At 44.9% G+C, this 19,820-nt stretch overlaps 1 protein-coding gene across 1 annotated transcript in view; it reads left to right on the top strand.

Annotated features, from left to right (window-relative positions):
* The window catches only part of LOC311127011 (serine/threonine-protein kinase ULK4-like), a gene marked incomplete at its 5' end in the record, with an annotated part of 141,822 nt that overhangs the window by 40,577 nt on the left and 81,425 nt on the right, over positions 1-19,820 (top strand). The window contains 5 exon segments of the mRNA XM_084158746.1: positions 4,724-4,885; positions 5,278-5,466; positions 8,664-8,791; positions 13,958-14,091; positions 14,826-14,947. Of these exon segments, the coding sequence (XP_084014872.1) occupies positions 4,724-4,885; positions 5,278-5,466; positions 8,664-8,791; positions 13,958-14,091; positions 14,826-14,947 (735 nt within the window).

Genomic DNA, 19,820 nt, shown 5'->3' with positions numbered 1-19,820 from the left:
AACCAACAATGCAGTTTTAAGAAAATAGAGTTAAGAAAATATTTACTAAATAAACTAAAGTAAAAATTAAAACATTAAAAAAAGTAAAACAATAAAATAACAATTTTTATGTTTTTTTTTTATGGGGGGGTGGGGGAGGGGGGGGTAGAAGGATTACTTTTATACTATTCCAGGTATTCCTTAAAGAGGTAGTGAGGCTATATACAGGGGGTACCGGTACCGAGTCAATGTGTGGGGTTACAGGTTAGTCGAAGTAAGTTGTACATGTAGGTAGGGGTAAAGTGACTATGCATAGATAATAAACCTCTGTAGCTCAGCTGGTAGAGCACGGCGCTTGTAACGCCAAGGTAGTGGGTTCGATCCCCGGGACCACCCATACACAAAAATGTATGCACGCATGACTGTAAGTCGCTTTGGATAAAAGCGTCTGCTAAATGGCATATTATATATTATTATAAACAGCGGGTAGCAGCAGTGTAAAAACAAAGGGGGGGGGGGGGGGGGGGGTCAATGCAAATTTGCAAATTTGGGACGCACGTTCAGTGACCTCTGGATGACTCGTAATAATAACCAGCTACCTCACACACTGCTACGTTTCTACATATGGACTTCTGACATGCAATTCAATGTACTGCAATAATCACGACAGGTACGCTCTCCGTTTGTGTGGAAGGACATTTAATGCTGCAATAAAAAAATGTTTTGCTCCAGAAGGAAGCATAATTCTTTAGGGTGTTGACCTGGTACATATTGCAAAGATCAATGACATTTAATTTTTTTGTGAGCTAGAGAACCCACTGGGCACAGACGTCAATTCAACGTCTATTCCACATTGGTTCAATGTAATTTAATTGAAATGACGTGGAAACAACGTTGATTCAGCCAGTGTGTGCCCACTGGGAAGTGTCTCTTTTAAAAGAACATTCTTCAAGGGAGATTGTATCTTAAAGTAATGTAGTACTCAATCGTAATAATTTGAGAGATCCTTTCTACACTGCCTTATGTGTGTTTTGCTGTCTGACTAAATACAAGCTAGCTCCATCTTTGCGTTCTTCTGTAATCTTCTAAATACGTATTTCACAAAGTTAAAACCCATTGATATTTTTTTGGTTTTAATGTCACTCTTATTCATTAAACATGCCAATTAAACTGAGACGATTGAGTTCTAAGCGGAGAGATGAAAAACAAGCAGGATAATGAAAGACTTAGCTGGCGGTTGTGAATTTACATAGAGCGTTCTTCTGGTCCAGGTGCTGCGCTGCTGCTTCAAAAGGGACATAATTACACTCAGGCACTTGTTGCAGGCTGGGGAAACCACAAGAGAGACTGTAGGGCTCCTCTCAGTCTGACACGGCTAACACTCTGGGAGAACATATAGCACAGGCTCAAACTAGAGGAGACACCGAGGCTAAGCTTAGTAAAGAGCTGTAGCTAGCGCTATGATAAGAGTCTTCTTCTCATGTAGAATTGTTTACTGGGGCTTTTTCGATCCCCGTGTAGTGGAGATACTAAGCTTGGTAAAGAACTACATTTAACTCTCATAGTTTTGTGTTTTGTGTTCAATCCCCATGTAGGCCCTGCAGTATTAGCCCTAGGTTATGGTTTTCGGCCTACAGTCTAGACATGATTTCATCCCTTTTCATGGTGAATCAGTCTTCAATTAGACTTCAATTAGACTCCTGTTTTGAATTATTTTCAGGTTAATCCAGGGTAATCTACAGTATATCTGCAAAACAAATTAAGGAATTGAAATGTTTCTGGTAGAACAGTTGGACTAGGAAATAAAATTGTGTTTAAAGTAGTGCTCACACCCAAGCATTTTATGAGAACTTCTTGGATGATGTTCGTTTTTTTTGCGTTCAATGTACATTTTTCCCTGCATGTTAGATGTTAGTATTAATGCAGTAGAGAATAAACCATACTCCACTCCACAGGTGTGCCTGATGTCCTGTTTAATATCTGTTTTCCAAATGACACCCTATTCCCTATTTAGTGCACTACTTTTGACCAGGACTCTGGTAAATCTACCAGGACCAATTCCCTTTGTTAATTGAGTTGGATCAGGGGTCTCCAACCTTTTCTCTCATGAGAGCTACTTCATACAAAACATTTTTTATCCTGAGCAACTTGTATACAAGCAGCATATTTTGGTATTGGTAGGCCCGGCCTATTTAGCTAAATTGATTAATAGAAACGTAGGAGAGAGAGATCTATGCTAATGCCCCACCTGCCTCTATTCTTTACATTAGATTTTCAATGCCATTTTCGGACTTCGCTTTCTGAAAGGTTGGAATGAGTAGTGACGCATCGCATGACTCCAAGGTTTTCTCTCAGTGTGTTTTGTTAACGCTGTTTTAGTATAGTTGTCTTTGTAACATCAGGTTAAAACATGCTCCGAGTTACAGCACACCTTATGCACAGTAGCCTCCAGGGTGCCTGACCTCTGTGAAAAGGGAGTCTGTGTACAGTATGTCCACACCGGTATAAAAGATAGTTAGTTGTACAAATGGGCGTGTTTAAAAAAACTGCCTCTTCTTTTCTTCACAGTGATTTTTGTATCGTTGTTGTGTGGAGAGAGAAGAGAAACCTTGAGGCTGCTGTTCTGTGTGGATTAGCTTGACTTGAAGTTGGACTAGTTTTTGGTTGAGTTTTTCTACTGATACAGCAAGGTCTTTCTGAGTGGAATGTTCCCCCTCACAATGTTCACTCTTCGGTTCTGTCCCAAATGGCACCCTATTCCCTATGTAGTGCACTACTTTGACTCTGGTCAAAAGTAGTGCACTATGTAGGGCAGGGTACTTCAATTCCGGTCCTGGAGGGCCGAAACACCTCTGTTTTTCATCCTCTCCTTCTAATCGGGCTAATTCAGACCTGGGACACCAGGTGAGTGCAATTAACTACCAGGTAGAAATAAAAAACAGAAGTGTTTCGGCCCTCCAGGACCGGAATTGAAGAACCCTGATGTAGGGAATAGGGTGCCATGCCATTTGGGACGCAACCTTCCTTAACTCCTCACTCGCCTTCCAGCAGCTTTTCAATCAGCGCTGGTGTCCTCCTACTCAGCACCTCAACTATATCAGAACCTAGAGCTCTCTCTCTCTCTCTCTCTCTCTCTCTCTGTCTCTCTGTCTCTCTCTCTGTCTCTCTCTCTCTGTCTCTCTCCGTCTCTGTCTCTGTCTCTGTCTCTCTCTCTCTCTCTCTCTCTCTCTCTCTCTCTCTCTCTCTCTCTCTCTCTCTCTCTCTCTCACTGTCTCTCTGTCTCTCTGTCTCTCTGTCTCTCTCTCTCTGAAGTAGGAGCTATGCAGAGAGCTTCTTTGTCTTGGAGATAGATAGCAGGGAAGGATGGAGCTGAGCTGAAGCAGCGTTTTGGGGCGTTATTTAAAGTTCAAGCTGTGTTGTGAGATGTGTTATGAGATGTGTTGTGAGATGTGTTGTCAGACGTGTTGTGAGACTACACTCACGTTATACTGTGTAGTTTCAGTAATGAGTACTCCTCCAAAATAGACGAAGTCTGCGTCCCAAATGGCACCCTATTTCCTTTATGGTGCACTACTACTTTTGACCAAGGCCTCTAGGGCTCTGGTCAAAAGTAGTGCAATATGTAGGGAATGGGATGCTATTTGGGATGCAATCTCTCCCTCTCTCCCTCCCCTCCTGGAGGACCTGAGCCCTAGGACCATGCCTCAGGACTACCTGGCCTGATGACTCCTTACTGTCCCCAGTCCACCTGGTCGTGCTGCTGCTCCAGTTTCAATTCTTCTGCCTATGGAACCCTGACCTGCTGTTTTCAACTCTCTCGCTCTACCGCACCTGCTATTTCAACATCTAAATGCCCAGCTATGAAAAGCCAAGTGACATTTACTCCTGATGTACTGACCTGTTGCAACCTCTACAACCACTGTGATTATTATTTGACCCTGCTGGTCATCTATGAACGTTTGAACATCTTGGAGAAAAATCTGGCCTTAATGGCCATGTACTGTTATAATCTCCACCTGGCACCCCTCAGAGCCTGCTTCCTCTCTAGGTTTCTTCCTAGGTTTCTGCCTTTCTAGGGAGTTTTGTATTGCTTGCTGTTTTTGGTTTTAGGCTGGGTTTCTGTATAGCACATTGTGACATCTGCTGATGTAAAAAGGGCTTCATAAATACATTTGATTGATTGATTGATGTGGTTGTTGTGTGTTACGGTGTGTGGCTGTAGTAGAATTCAGAAAGGTACTGTGGTAGAATACTGGTTTTAACTAGTGAAAGATATTTTCATTAGGTTGTGTTAGTAGTGACCCACATTTCCAAGTTTTCATGGAATAATACGCCTATGATGTAACCCACTGTAACCATGATAACAAGGTGACAAAATTAATTTGTGGTATATAATGGATGCATTGAGTATATAATGGATGCATTGAAAAACCCATTCTGACCATGTTTTCATTATTTTATTACTATACCCCTATTTCACTGAAATTGTGTTTCTCTCTAAATAAAGAATTCCTCGTTCATAGCCCATAGTGTGGATAATGAACCACTTCACATTTCAGCAATTGTAATGATTTGTGTAAATCAAATTGTTACTCAGCAATTGTTTGCTTCTTTTATTTAGCCTAGCTAACTTATCTTGGGCATTCCATTGTATGGGACTGTGTGTGTGCTTGCGTTCATCCGTGTGTGTCTGTATGTGTGTGTGTATGTCCGTCCGTCTGTGTGTGCGTGTGTATGTCTTTAGGAGGATCTGGTGGTGAACCACATGGCGTGTAAGATCGTGGAGAACGTGTGTACCATGGTGTCCCTCTACGGCCAGTGCTTCATCACCGGGGAGATGGGCCCCATGCTCTGGTACCTGTTCACACACTCCACCGTCGACTCACTACGCGTCAGCGCCATCTCAGTGAGTACAAACACCACACACAATACACTAACCAGGGGAACATGAACTCACTCACTCACTCACTTACTCACTCACTCAGCCAGTTACTCACCCACTCACTCACTTAAATATTTTACTTTCATTTGTGATTGAAGTAGACATACTGTATGTACTGATTAAATACCACTGGATGGATTACATCCATTTATATAACCTGCGTTGGGACTAATATCTTGATACCAGACCTAGGTTCCTATTTAAAATGTTTCTTGATTGAGCTTGTCTGGCCCAAATAAACCAATGGAATAGTCCCAAATGTGCAAACCCCGCCTAATACTTCAGGCACTATTAGATGTGTTTGAAAGTGAACTTGATAGTGATTGAGGCCTTCCTGTCTTATTAACTTCATACAGGCCCTGTGCAGAATCACCCGCCTCTCAGCTAGTGCCTTCCAGAGTGTGATTGACAAGGTGGGGCTGCCGGCCATCTTAGCCAGCCTGGTGTCGGGGATCAGCCGTGTCCAGCAGCACATACTCACCATGTTCGCTGCCATGCTGGCGTCCGGGGCCCACGCACAGCTACACAGGCTAGTCCAGGAGCGGTATGTAACCTACTGGAGTTTAGCACCTTGTTAAACACCAACACTCCTAAATGATACCATGTTCCCTACATAGTGCACTACCTTTGACCCTATGGTCCCTGATCAAAAGTAGTGTACTATGTAGGGAGAAGGGTGCCATTTGGGACGCAGAAAATGACAGCACAATGAAAGCACAACATGGGGATAACGCCATGACAGGAGCTGCTCTCTAGCCCCTCCTTGATTGGAACTGTCACTGTGAGGCTAGACGTGTGGCCCATGCCATAGCAGTATGGGTTTGGTGTTGTCTCTGTGTGGACGTGTTTCAGCCCTGTGCCATCTTCTTCAGCACTAAACATCCCATCAGTCCCGGCACCGCCGCCCTCTCCCTAACCTCTGACAGATAATTGGCCATTAGCGTCTTGTGCTGCTAGTTCCAGCCAACACAGAAGATGAATCTCCTCTCCTCTCCTCTCCTCTCCTCTCCTCTCCTCTCCTCTCCTCTCCTCTCCTCTCCTCTCCTCTCCTCTCCTCTCCTCTCCTCTCCTCTCCTCTCCTCTCCTCTCCTCTCCTCTCCTCTCCTCTCCTCTCCTCTCCTCTCTCATCCTCTCCTCTCCTCTCTCCATCTCCCTCTATCTTTAATCGTCTGGCCCAGTTAGGGTTAGTTTTAAGTATGAACAAATAATGGAATATAAATCCTCTCCCAACGGAGCGCATGGAGCCAAAGCCAGATAAGATGCAGATAAGAAAGAGAAAGGTTTGTCTGCATGTGATGTCTAGTCTGTCTCAGGGCCTCAACAACTGGGATGGTAGAGAATCATTTTCTTCAAAGAGAGGAGTTCTGGCGCTGTTCTCTTCTTTCCTTAGGTTGACATGACTCCCAGTCAGTGAGACTTGAACAAACATGCCTTATTCTTACTGATGATTATCTTTAAATATTCATCTTGCTTTCAGGATTCTCCACTGAGAGGGGCAGTACTGTTTCGTAATAGCAGTAGGTTTGCTAATGCACAAACAAGGCCCTCCCTCCTGTAAAGTTCCTATAGTCAGAAATGAATTGAAGGAGAACCAATTTGGCTGAAATTAAACATTATCCTTCAATAATGCTGCGCATCCTGCATTATCTGAAGTGGTAATCAATTGGAATATGAGCCGGTGTAAGTGATTTAAGAAGGTACTGTACATCGCTGCGTTCAAGGTTCTGTGAGATTACCATTGGTAATTTAGTTTGACCTGAATTAATCTACATGTACATTTCCAATTTCACTTGGGAAAAAACAAGTCTTTGAGTGCATAAACTTACTGCATCACCTTTGCACCAATTATAAAATGCTATACATTTTCCTCATTCATTCCCTTGATAAGTAGAAGTCCGGAAAGCCTTGTGTTTATTCATGCATTGTCTTTGCATATAATTTTTATTTCAATGAATCTCTAAGCAACTCCACTAATTGGGTAAGGAGCTGCAACAATCTTCTAGTGCAGCTTGGAATACTGTTGATGTAATTACAATTTATGCAGCAGAGTAGACCAGAGGCTTTTGAAATTAATTAACTCAACTGCTCACAAACACAACAACAGTCAGTATTTAATCACAGTGTTTAGGATTGTTCTTGTCTGTCTTACTCCTGTCGTCATTTTCCATTTTCCTCCTGATTGTGTAAGTTAATCAGTTCTGCCTAATTTGCTGCCCAGTAAATACTGTTGAGCCAATTAGTCCTATTAACCTCTGATTTTATGATAAGTGTATTGTTTTGGAGAGGCTGTTGTTTCCCCTGCAGCACCTTCCAGATAGTGGAAGTGATAACACCTGTACCAGCCCACAGGGAGACTTCCATCTCAGTGTAGCTCAGTGTCAAGTCAACACTATAGCTGGCTCTCCTGGTCAGCTAAGACTCAGTGTAGCTCAGTGTCAAGTCAACACTATAGCTGACTCTCCTGGTCAGCTAAGACTCAGTGTAGCTCAGTGTCAGGTCAACACTATAGCTGGCTCTCCTGGTCAGCTAAGACTCAGTGTAGCTCAGTGTCAAGTCAACACTATAGCTGACTCTCCTGGTCAGCTAAGACTCAGTGTAGCTCAGTGTCAAGTCAACACTATAGCTGGCTCTCCTGGTCAGCTAAGACTCAGTGTAGCTCAGTGTCAGGTCAACACTATAGCTGACTCTCCTGGTCAGCTAAGACTCAGTGTAGCTCAGTGTCAAGTCAACACTATAGCTGACTCTCCTGGTCAGCTAAGACTCAGTGTAGCTCAGTGTCAGGTCAACACTATAGTTGGCTCTCCTGGTCAGCTAAGAATCAGTGTAGCTCAGTGTCAGGTCAACACTATAGCTGGCTCTCCTGGTCAGCTAAGACTCAGTGTAGCTCAGTGTCAGGTCAACACTATAGCTGACTCTCCTGGTCAGCTAAGACTCAGTGTAGCTCAGTGTCATGTCAACACTATAGCTGGCTCTCCTGGTCAGCTAAGACTCAGTGTAGCTCAGTGTCAGGTCAACACTATAGCTGGCTCTCCTGGTCAGCTAAGAATCAGTGTAGCTCAGTGTCAGGTCAACACTATAGCTGGCTCTACTGGTCAGCTAAGACTCAGTGTAGCTCAGTGTCAGGTCAACACTATAGCTGGCTCTACTGGTCAGCTAAGACTCAGTGTAGCTCAGTGTCAAGTCAACACTATAGCTGGCTCTCCTGGTCAGCTAATACTCAGTGTAGCTCAGTGTCAGGTCAACACTATAGCTGGCTCTCCAGGTCAGCTAAGAATCAGTGTAGCTCAGTGTCAGGTCAACACTATAGCTGGCTCTCCTGGTCAGCTAAGACTCAGTGTAGCTCAGTGTCAGGTCAACACTATAGCTGACTCTCCTGGTCAGCTAAGACTCAGTGTAGCTCAGTGTCAAGTCAACACTATAGCTGGCTCTCCTGGTCAGCTAAGACTCAGTGTAGCTCAGTGTCAGGTCAACACTATAGCTAGCTCTCCTGGTCAGCTAAGACTCAGCTAACTCCACTTGACTCCATTACAGTTGAACATGTCTTAAAGGGATAGTTCTGACTTACCCTAGGGTGTTGTTGTTTTATCAAAACCAATTTTAAATGTGGCTGGTTTTTATGGAGAGTTCATAATCTCCAGGCTAGCATTTTTTGGCAAAGGTAGCAATGATAGTCAAACAGATTGTATCATAACACCAAAACAGTGAACTATGCCATTAATCGAGTGGCTGTCTGTCATAACAGGACTTTGTGGTGAAGATAATGCGTTCCCTGGAGAGCCCGTCCTCTGTCATCAGAGCCAAGGCCTTCCTGGTTCTCCTTCAGGTCCTCTGCAGCAACAGGGACATGCTGCTACTCTGCTGCAACTCCAGGTACAGACAGGTTTACTACACATTCTCACACACACACACACACACACACGCACACATGGATGCACGCACATGCTAGCATACACACCTACACACACACGTAATGAAATGTGTCCAACAGCACTATTTTGGCTTTGTAGAGGAAGACTGGAATGGAATAGATGCCTTAAAGTCCTCTGCCTAGAACCAATATCAAAGTGCAACATTGTGTAAAAACAAACAGTTAAATGAGTTCTAGCAAATGGCACAGCAACCGGAGAAATGGTTTTCTCTAATAAATTCCACTGGTTGCTCAAGCAAAATATCATTCTAAACCAATTTATGCCGGAAAAACACTTTTTTTAAGCCCCAGGATTTGAGATAAAAGTATTTTGAGTGGGGGAAAAGGGGTGGAATCCTGAATCAAAGGGAAGAAGAGATGGTTATTTGATATGGGTTGAATGTTGTTGTCTGTGACTCGGATCTCTGCTATAATTATAAAGAGGATGTAGAACAGCTCTTTGTATCAAGCTGATAGTAGGTTATACTAGGTATGATTGTAGGTTATACTAGGTCTGATAGTAGGTTATACTAGGTTGTATGTTGGACAGAGTTTCTGTACTCAGTCACTTGTTCTTACTTTACATAATTGGTGCAGAGTTATTGATTATTTCTTAGTATTTTAGTAGCGCCTTGCTAAAATACTAAATTGTGAAGAAATCAAATAACATATTTAAATGCAAAGTTTCATAACAAATGTAGTTGTGAAAGTTTCAGTGTATATCTTGATAGGCATTTCTGCTTTTGTGTGTGAGCCCAACATCATATTTAGAAATGGAAATGAATTGGCCTAGTTGCAGTTTAAACAGGCTAGACTAGCCAGCCCTGTCTGTGGACACCCCCCCCCCCCCCTTCTCTCTCTCTCTTTCCCTCTCCCTCTCTTTCTCTCTCTCTCTACTCTCTCCCTCTCTCCCTCTCCTCCCCAGCCATGTGATGCTGTTGGCTTCTATTTGCTCCCAGACTCTAACAAGTGTTCCCAGGGCGGTCCCTGTCAGCACTAACCCCCCACTCTATCTCCTAACGTGAGAATCGTCTGCAGCAAGGCGGCAGCGAGCGGCGGCACTCACCCAAACACTTCTCTAATTAGCTCCACTGTGGCGCGCAGAGCGCACGGCCCACCACACGCTCCTCATCGTCATGCCTTCTGATAAGCCAGCCTAGCGCCCGCGTCCCTGTTGTGGAAATGTCAGGTTTGTTATTTGTGTGAAGTGTTTTCAATGGTCGGAGAAGACATGGAGAGACACTTGTAGGCCAAGCCAGGCGCCGCACGGTGACAGCGTTGCAGGGTGAAATATGCTCTGAAGAAAAGTTGTCTACATGTCTTTTTATAGCTCAACTGGAAATGTGGAGAAATTGGTTGGAAGTTTAGTACAACTGGTAAAAGGTCTGAGGGATTGAGGCCTTTATTTGATCATGCATATAACCAATGGATGACATGTTAATAGCCACTATAGTTTCATTGGAATGATTTATTTAATGATGTAGCCTGTGATATGCATCATAAATCAAAAACATAGGTTGGACAACATGACCTGTGGTGTGTACCAGTGGCGGCTGCTGAGGGGAGGACGGCTCACAATAATGGCTGGAACGGAGCAAATAGATTGGCATCAAACACATGGAAACCATTATTTTGTTGATACCTTTCCACCAATTCCGCTCCAGCCATTACCACGTACCCGTCCTCCCCATTTAAGGTGCCACTAACCTCCTGTAGTGTGAACATAATTATATATATATATACAGTGCATTCGGTTCATCTTTCCCTCGATCCTGACTAGTCTCCCAGTCCCTGCCACTGAAAAACATCCCCACAGCATGATGCTGCCACCACCATGCTTCACCATAGGGATGGTACCAGGTTTCCTCCAGATGTGACACTTGGCATTCAGGCCAAAGAGTTCAATCATGATTTCATCACCAGAGAATCTTGTTTCCCATGGTCTGACAGCCTTTAGGTGCCTTTTGGCAAACTCCAAGCGGGCTGTCATGTGCCTTTTACTGAGGAGTGGCTTCCGTCCGGCCACTCTACCATAAAGGCCTGATTGGTGGTGTGCTGCAGAGATGGTTGTCCTTCTGGAAGGTTCTCCCATCTCCACAGAGGAACTCTGGAGCTCTGTCAGAGTGACCATCGGGTTCTTGGTCACCTCCCTGACCAAGGCCCTTCTCCCCCGATTGCTCAGTTTGGCTGGGCGGACAGCTCTAGGAAGAGTCTTGGTGGTTGTAAACTTCTTCCATTGAAGAATGATGGATGCCACTGTGTTCTTGGGGACCTTGAATGCTGCAAAAATATTTTGGTACCCTTCCCCAGATCTGTGCCTCAACACAATCATGTCTCGGAGCTATACGGACAATTCCTTCGACCTCATGGCTTGGTTTTTGCTCTGATATGCACTGTCAACTGTAGGACCTTATATAGACAGGTGTGTGCCTTTCCAAATCATGTCCAATCAATTGAATTTACCACAGGTGGACTCCAATCAAGTTGTAGAAACATCTCAAGGATGATCAATGGAAACAGGATGCACCTGAGCTCAATTTTGAGTCTCATAGCAAAGGGTCTGAATACTTATGCAAATAATTATTTACTTTTTATTTGTAAACATTTCTAAAAACCTGTTTTTTTCCGCTTTGTCAGCATTGAGCATTAAGCATGGTTGAGGCTGAGGGAAAAGACTGGTTAATTCCATCCTGACTCTTGTTAATCGGGCCGTGCCGCTGTGGACAGAGAGAGAGAGAGAGAGAAAGAGTTAAATGAACACTGGGGCCTGATTGTGTGGAACTGAGTGGGCAGATTCTCTCATCAGCAGCAGAACAAATGAACGAACACTGCTGAAATTATATTCCCACTGGCCCCCCAGGACTATAACAGGAAGTGGGAAGCCCAAATGTCAGGCTGCCACGCCTATCAATCCCTGTCACTCTGGTACCAGCTCCCCTTTCGCCCCCCGTTCCTCCCAGGATTCCAATTATAGAGCGATGCGTGTAGGCTGTCGGCACCTAACGTCCTGCCCACGACTAAATGTAATTTATAGTGAAAGTCACACTTCTCTCTCTCTGCTGTTCATCTCTTTTCTTCCTCAGGTAATGTAAGGGCCCAGCTACTGACGTAGGACTAGTAGAAGGCTGGTTGATCCCTACATGCTGTAATAAATATATTTATTTAAGTCATCTGAATGGCCCTGGATTTTGTATGTCCCCCTCTTGCCTTGGCTTCACCTGGCTGTCTGCTGCCTGCCTGCTGACTGCCACAGCAGGCTCCTATGTATGTCCCTACAGAGAAATGATCAAACGGTAGAATGAGGTGAATTTATTGGTGCAAATGGAATGTGTTTGTGTGGAAGGTCTTTATAGGTCAGAAGTGTATGGGTTAATACCACAGCTGTCTTCCTGTCATACTGGGGAATGTATTTTCTTTCCAAGGACCAAGAATATACTGTATCACAACTACAGAGAGGCCTGTTGAAGCCCCAAGTTGCTTTGCTATACTGAAATATGCCAAACTGTTTTTCTCATCTATTCATTTGGTTGTGATTTAATATCATATTGTCTGGTGTTTGAAGTGTGAAGACGGCATGTTTCTTTTTGCTTTTAAAACAGCTTTATGACAGTCATATCATGCCAGTGCCAGTTACTTGCTTAGGCTTCTTTCTCACTCAAGTGTTTCTCTCAATTTTCTCAGTGTTTTTCATCACTGTCTAATTTGGAAGCCAGGTGTTTTTGGGGAGGGGAGTAGATGGCTGCTGGGTAAACGTCTGTGGATGGAGTATGTCATGCCGACGTGTGTTCTGTTGGTGACAAACACTGCATGTTAATAAGCAAGCGCCCAGGGGCTGTACGTGCATGTGTGTGTGTCTCTGTCTCTGTGTGTGTCTGTCTGTCTCTGTGTGTGTGTCTGTCTCTCTGTGTGTGTGTGTGTGTCTGTCTCTCTGTGTGTGTGTGTCTGTCTCTCTGTGTGTGTGTGTGTGTGTGTGTGTCTGTCTCTGTATGTGTGTGTGTGTGTCTGTCTCTCTCTGTGTGTGTGTCTGTCTCTGTGTGTGTGTCTGTCTCTGTGTGTGTTTCTGTGTGTGTGTGTGTGTGTGTGTGTGTGTGTGTGTATGTCTGTATGTGTGTGTGTGTGTGTGTGTCTGTCTCTGTGTGTGTGTGTGTCTGTCTCTGTGTGTGTTTCTGTGTGTGTGTGTGTGTGTGTGTGTGTGTATGTCTGTCTGTCTGTGTGTGTGTGTCTGTCTCTGTGTGTTTGTTTTGCAGCTGTGTCTGCTAACTGACATGCATACCATCTCTGTCCAGTGCTGTACTGACCAGGAGACATCACATCTCTCTCTCTGTCCAGTGGTGTACTGGCCAGGAGAGTCTTGTTGCAGCTTGTAGGCTGTGTGTTTGAGTTCAGGAGTCTTGTTGCAGCTTGTAGGCTGTGTGTTTGAGTTCAGGAGTCTTGTTTCAGCTTGTAGGCTGTGTGTTTGAGTTCAGGAGTCTTGTTGCATCTTGTAGGCTGTATGTTTGAGTTCAGGAGTCTTATTGCAGCTTGTAGGCTGTGTGTTTGAGTTCAAGAGTCTTGTTGCAGCTTGTAGGCTGTGTGTTTGAGTTCAAGAGTCTTGTTGCAGCTTGTAGGCTGTGTGTTTGAGTTCAGGAGTCTTGTTGCAGCTTGTAGGCTGTGTGTTTGAGTTCAGGAGTCTTGTTGCAGCTTGTAGGCTGTGTGTTTGAGTTCAGGAGTCTTGTTTCAGCTTGTAGGCTGTGTGTTTGAGTTCAGGAGTCTTGTTTCAGCTTGTAGGCTGTGTGTTTGAGTTCAGGAGTCTTGTTGCAGCTTGTAGGCTGTGTGTTTGAGTTCAGGAGTCTTGTTGCAGCTTGTAGGCTGTGTGTTTGAGTTCAGGAGTCTTGTTGCAGCTTGTAGGCTGTGTGTTTGAGTTCAAGAGTCTTGTTGCAGCTTGAGGGCTGTTTTGATGCTCCTCATTGATCTCTCAATCTATGACCCTTTATTTTAACCCTAATTGTTGTCATGAATATCAATTATTTGCTATAATACGTCTTACTAATTCTGTTTTCAGTGGCTTGTATTGATCCCGGCTCCGTCCGGCTCCAGGGTAGATTGGAGGCTGTAGGTGAATAATAATGTTTTCTTGGCTCGTTTTGCAGAATGGTGATGTACATTGAAAGAGACATCAGAAAGGCCACGCCAGGGAAGGAGCTACAAAGCAGCAATGAATACCTGTCAAAATGCCTCGATCTGCTCATCCGTCACGTCGTGCTGGAGCTGCCAGCCATTCTGGGTAAATCAATCACAATAACACAAAACCACAGAACTAAGGGGAGGAGAGGAGAGGTAGGGGAGAGGAGAGGAGGGGAGAGGAGGTGAAGTGAAGTGAAGTGGGGTAGAGAGGAACTTGCATCAATGGCTGGATGGAGCAAGCCAATTTGATTCCCCCTCTTTTTAATTACCTTTCTGATTGAATTTTAAATCACCCAGCCAGGTATTGACCTTTTCCTGCCGTTTCATTTGTAAATCAGTGCTGCTAACATGGCACGTCTCCCATCAGGGCCGGAAGCCAGACCCAACCGGTTCAAACCGGTCCGGGCTCATTCTCCTCTAACATCACGGGGAGGAGAGGGGAGGAGAGAGGAGGAGAGGAGAGGGGATGGGAGGGGTACGGGTGGGGAGAGGAGATGGGAGGAGAGAGTAGGAGAGGGGAGGAGAGGGGAGGGGAGGGGATGGGAGGAGAGAGCGAAACCCCTCTGTCCTCTGTAGATGACATGCTGACTGTCTGTCTGTCTCTCACCTCTCTGTCCTCTGTAGATGATATGCTGTCTGTCTGTCTGTCTCTCACCCCTCTCTCCTCTGTCCTCTGTAGATGACATGCTGTCTGTCTGTCTCTCTCACCCCTCTCTCTTCTGTCCTCTGTAGATGACATGCTGTCTGTCTGTCTCTCACCCCTCTGTCCTCTGTAGATGACATGCTGTCTGTCTGTCTCTCTCTCCTCTCTCCTCTGTCCTCTGTCCTCTATAGATGACATGCTGTCCGTGCTGGGCAGTATAGTGGGCAGGAAGCATCCCTCCACTGTTCAGGCCAAGCAGCTGAAGCAGAGTGTACCCATGATGACCGTGGTGCTCCACCTCCTCACCTCTCAGGTGACCCCGCATACTGTACTACTGTATGTCACAAACACTGTCTGTTAGGGCTGGGCGCTATACCGTGTTTTACCATATACCGGTATTGATGCACGGACCGGTTTGGGTTTTTACTTTACCTTCTATAACGGTATTTGAACGGTATCTCCATGCTGCTTTCCACACAGACCTAGCCCCGCCCCCTGTCACTCAAGGAGCGCATTTGTTGTTCCTCGACCAGGAGACACTTGTGTTCAGTCTGCATGGTCAATGCAGCACATGCAACAATGTTGATGACGACGATGCTGTTTTCACTTTGCTTCTTAATATAAATCCACTAGCGTTCTATAATTTCACTATTAGTTTGTGTTTCTTACATCTGCAAACAGCTAGTTTGTCTTTTCTTAGCAAGTTGGGCCTAAATCATGTTAGCCGCTAATGCTAATCGCTAGTTAGTAACAAATGTACTGAGTCAGAGCAAACGTAATTAGCTATACTGCCTGATAACCAGTGAGGGTGTAGACCTAAATTAGCATGTTGTTTGTGCAACATAATCTTCTAAATCAAAGAGGATTACGCAAAGCATGAATATGTTAGCTACATGAAGTAGCTGAGAGAAAACATTAAATGTAGCCAAAGATTATAGGGTCCCTTAGGAAACACTTATCAATACTTTGGTTCCTACCATGTCACAATAACGCCTCCCTGGCATTTTCATTCGTTGTCATGTCAAACAACACTGTATTCAAAGTGCCAACTATTATATTTTAACTATATAATTAGAATAATCATTCTATTTCCATGATTCCAAAAGTTCACCGAAGTGTTTTGCTCTAAATTGCAAGCCAAATCGCAAATTTGGTTAAAAATAAGGCGTAGATTGTTTGCCCATATCGTGCAGCCCTACGTGTGGAAATGATCTCAAAGGAGTGCAGGAAATGCAGAAATGGATGAACATGCTGAAAATTATTTTAGGTTGAATTGAACAGTATAAAACAATCAGAATGGAGAAAGACCCATTTGAAATCACTTAGAATGTAGGTGTTGCAACCCTAGAGTCACGCACTACTCACCGCTCTTCGTACTTGGCGACTTCAACCTCCCAACGTCTGCCTTCGATTCATTTCTTTCCAACTCTCTCTTTCCCCTCCTTGCCTCTTTTGACATCACATTTTCCCAATCCCTTCCAACTCACAAGGCAGGCAATACGCTTGACCTCATCTTTACTAGAGGCTGCTCGCCTACTAATCTCACTGAAACCCCCCTCCAGGTCTCTGATCACTACTTTGTTTCCTTTTCTGTCTCCCTTTCGTCCAAACCTAACCACTCAGCCCTACCCAGATGGTCATACGCTGTCGCAATCTTCACTCTCTCTATCTCCCACTACTCTCTCCTCTTCTATCCTATCATCTCTCCCTTCTGCTAAATCCTTCTCCCTCCTGTCTCCTAATTCTGCCTCTTCGACCCTACTCTCCTCACTTTCCGCATCCTATGACTCGCACTGTCCTCTTTCCTCCCGGCCGGCTCAGCCCTCCCCTCCTGCTGCATGGCTGAGTGACTCATTGCGAGCTTACAGAACAGGACTGTGGGCAGTTGATCGAAAATGGAGGAAAACTAAACTTCCAGAGGACCTATCATTCTTTCACTGCCTGCTCTCTACCTTCTCTTCCTCTGTATCCGCTGCTAAAGCCACTTTCTACCACTCTAAATTTCAAGCTTCTGCCTCTAACCCTAGGAACTATTTTCCACCTTCTCCTCCCTCCTTAATCCTCCACCCCTTCCCACTCCCTCCTCCCTCTCTGCGGGCGACTTTGTCAACCACTTTGAAAAGAAGGTTGACGACATCCGCTACTCATTCACTCAGCCTATTAAGTCCACTGGTCTCACTCACACAGAACTACCCTACGCCGTGACCTCTTTCTCCCCTCTCTCTCCAGATGACATCCTGCGACTAGTGAGGTCTGGTTGCCTAATATCCTGCCCGCTTGACCCCATCTCCTCCTCCTTTCTCCAGACAATCTCTGGAGACCTTCTCCCATTCCTCACTTCCCTCATCAACTCATCCCTGACCACTGGCTGCGTCCCCTCTGACTTCCAAATGGCCCGAGTCGCTCCCCTCCTCAAGAAATCAACACTTGACTCATCTGACGTCAAAAACTATAGTCCTGTATCCCTTCTTTCTTTTCTTTCCAAAACACTTGAGCGTGCCGTCTCTGACCAACTCTCTCGTTATCCCTCTCAGAACAATCTTCTTGACCCTAACCAGTCAGGCTTCAAGACGGGTCACTCAAACGAGACTGCTCCCTCTGTGCCACTGAGGCTCTCCTCTCTGCAAAAGCTGACTCTCTTTCCTTTGTTCTCCTCCTCCTAGATCACCGTGAACCATCAGATCCTCCTCTCCACCCTCTCAGGGCTAGGCGTCTCAGGCTCTGCACACTCTTGGATTGCATCCTACCTGGCAGGCCGCTCCTGCCAGGTGACGTGGAGAGGATCTGTGTCTGCACCACGTACTCTCAGTTCTGGTGTCCCCCAGGGTTCGGTTCTAGGCCCTCTCCTCTTCTATACACCATGTCACTCGGCTCCGTCATATCCTCACATGGTCTCTCCTATCATTGCTATGCGGATGACACTCAACTACTTTTCTGCTTCCCCCCTTCTGACACCCAGGTAGCGACACGCATCTCTGCTTGCCTGGCAGATATCTCAACTTGGATTTCAGCCCACCACCTCAAGCTCAACCTCGACAAGACAGAGCTGCTTTTTCTCCTGGGGAAGGCCTGCCCGCTCAAAATCCTCTTCATCACGGTTGACAACTCCACAGTGTCGCCCTTCGAGTGCAAAGAATCTTGGCGTGACCCTGGACAACACCCTGTCATTCTCTGCAAACATTAAAGCAGTGACTTGCTCCTGCAGGTTCATGCTCTACACCACCTGTAGAGTACGACCCTACCTCACACAAGAAGCAGCGCAGGTCCTAATCCAGGCACTTGTCCTCTTCCGTCTTTACTACTGCAACTCTCTGTTGGCTGGGCTCCCCGCTTGTGCCATCAAACCCCTGCAACTTATCCAGAACGCTGCAGCCCGCCTGGTTTTCAACCTTCCCAAGTTCTCTCATGTCACCCCGCTCCTCCGCACACTCCACTGGCTTCCAGTCGAAGCTCTCTTCCACATCTTAAGATGAATGCACTAACTGTAAGTCGCTCTGTATAAGAGCGTCTGCTAAATGACTAAAATATAAACATAAAGCAAATGTAGAACTTTTATTATTCAAAAAAACATAAAATACCGTCTTTCCGTCCAATTTTTTTAAATGACCGTGATATGATATTTTGCACATATCGCCCAGCCATACTGTTTGTGTGTGTGAGCGTGCGTGTGTGCATGCAGATCAAGTGTACAGTGTGTGTATGTGCGTGCATGTGCGTGATTGCAAAATGAGATGACTTGTTTAATAAGATGGGACCTCAGTCAGTTATAATTGATTCACAAGCTAATGGGTCAGGATTGGTCTGGATCTCTGACACTATTGAATAACTCCCAATTGGCTGTTTCAACATCTTATAGGAGTCTTAAAGCATCTCTCCATTGTAAAACATACAGCACACTGCTTAGAGGCTTCAACTGATGCTTATTGATAACTTAGCAGAAGGGTTTCAGAAATGTATGTCCACTCCTACCACCTAGAGCCAATGAATCAGGGGGTTAGCTTTAAGAGGTGTGAGTCTCTCTCTCCTCATCCAAACCAACAGAGATCTTAATCAGCTTTATCAGAGGCAGAATAGAGCAGAGAACAGTGCCAGAGACCACGGCTCATCTGAGCACTGCCACAGCTAATTGTATTAGAATGCTGCAGTCGAACAGTAACACACACGCCCACACACACACGCGTCAAGTACTGTGTGCAGTGAGTGTTAATAACCTTGATACGTAATTGAGGTTGCTTCGTTTTATGCTGACATACAGTATCTGAGCTCTTAGGAGTGGTAAAACTAATGTGGTTGTTTACCCAATATGGTTATGGTTCACTTGGATAACTGTAGACTGGCCAACACTGAGAGGGTGTCAAATAAAAGGAGAAGTTGAAACAATCACACCCCACTGTATATCTGATGTCAAAGTGTGTTTACTATGTCACTGTGGCAAAAGATATCAAAGTCATAGCTGATGCACTATTTAAGTTTACATTTAGGCTAAACTTTGATTCCTCTTTTCCAAAACCATAATTACAAATACATAATATACCCAGAGTTGTCATATTAAACGTCTTGAAAATTGTATGAAAGGTTGTTATTTTCATCCCACTCTGCCTCACAGCGAGATTATTGCCAGTTGCCAAAAGAAATGGTGGGGAAATTGGATTTTGTGGTGACAGTCTCAATTGTGCAGAGATTATTAATAAATATGACTAAATCCTAGTGAGAGAGATGCTTGTCAACAAGCAGCCTGGTCGATGAAACCATGCACTGATTAAATATAGCTTTTCCATTTCCCCTGCCATTCTTCATGGAGACTAGACAGCATCACCACAGTGGTTGAGCCAGCTCATTTGAAAAAGTAATAACTTGTCACTCTGATAGATCCCCCCCACTGCCATTACCTCATTTTATAAGGTAACGCATTTAATAGTCTGTTAAATGGGATTACTGTGTTATTTAGCTGTGTTGTGACAGATGTCTGTCCCTAATAGCGGTGGTCCTTGCCATGCGTGGGTAATGACATGATGATATTAAAGATAGCTGTAGCTGGGGTTCTGATGTGAGCCTGGACTGATGCTCTAGTTTACATCTATGTGTCTATCACTTTACTACAGGCCACGTCTGCCCTGGAGCTCTTAATCAATCAGTGAATGGAGCAGTCCTTTCAAGATGTGTGTGTGGTGGAGGGTGGGGGTGGT

The sequence above is a fragment of the Coregonus lavaretus genome, assembly GCF_964263955.1.
Source record: "Coregonus lavaretus genome assembly, chromosome: 3".
NCBI lineage: Eukaryota > Metazoa > Chordata > Actinopteri > Salmoniformes > Salmonidae > Coregonus > Coregonus lavaretus.
This window is presented reverse-complemented; position numbering and strand designations above follow the sequence as displayed.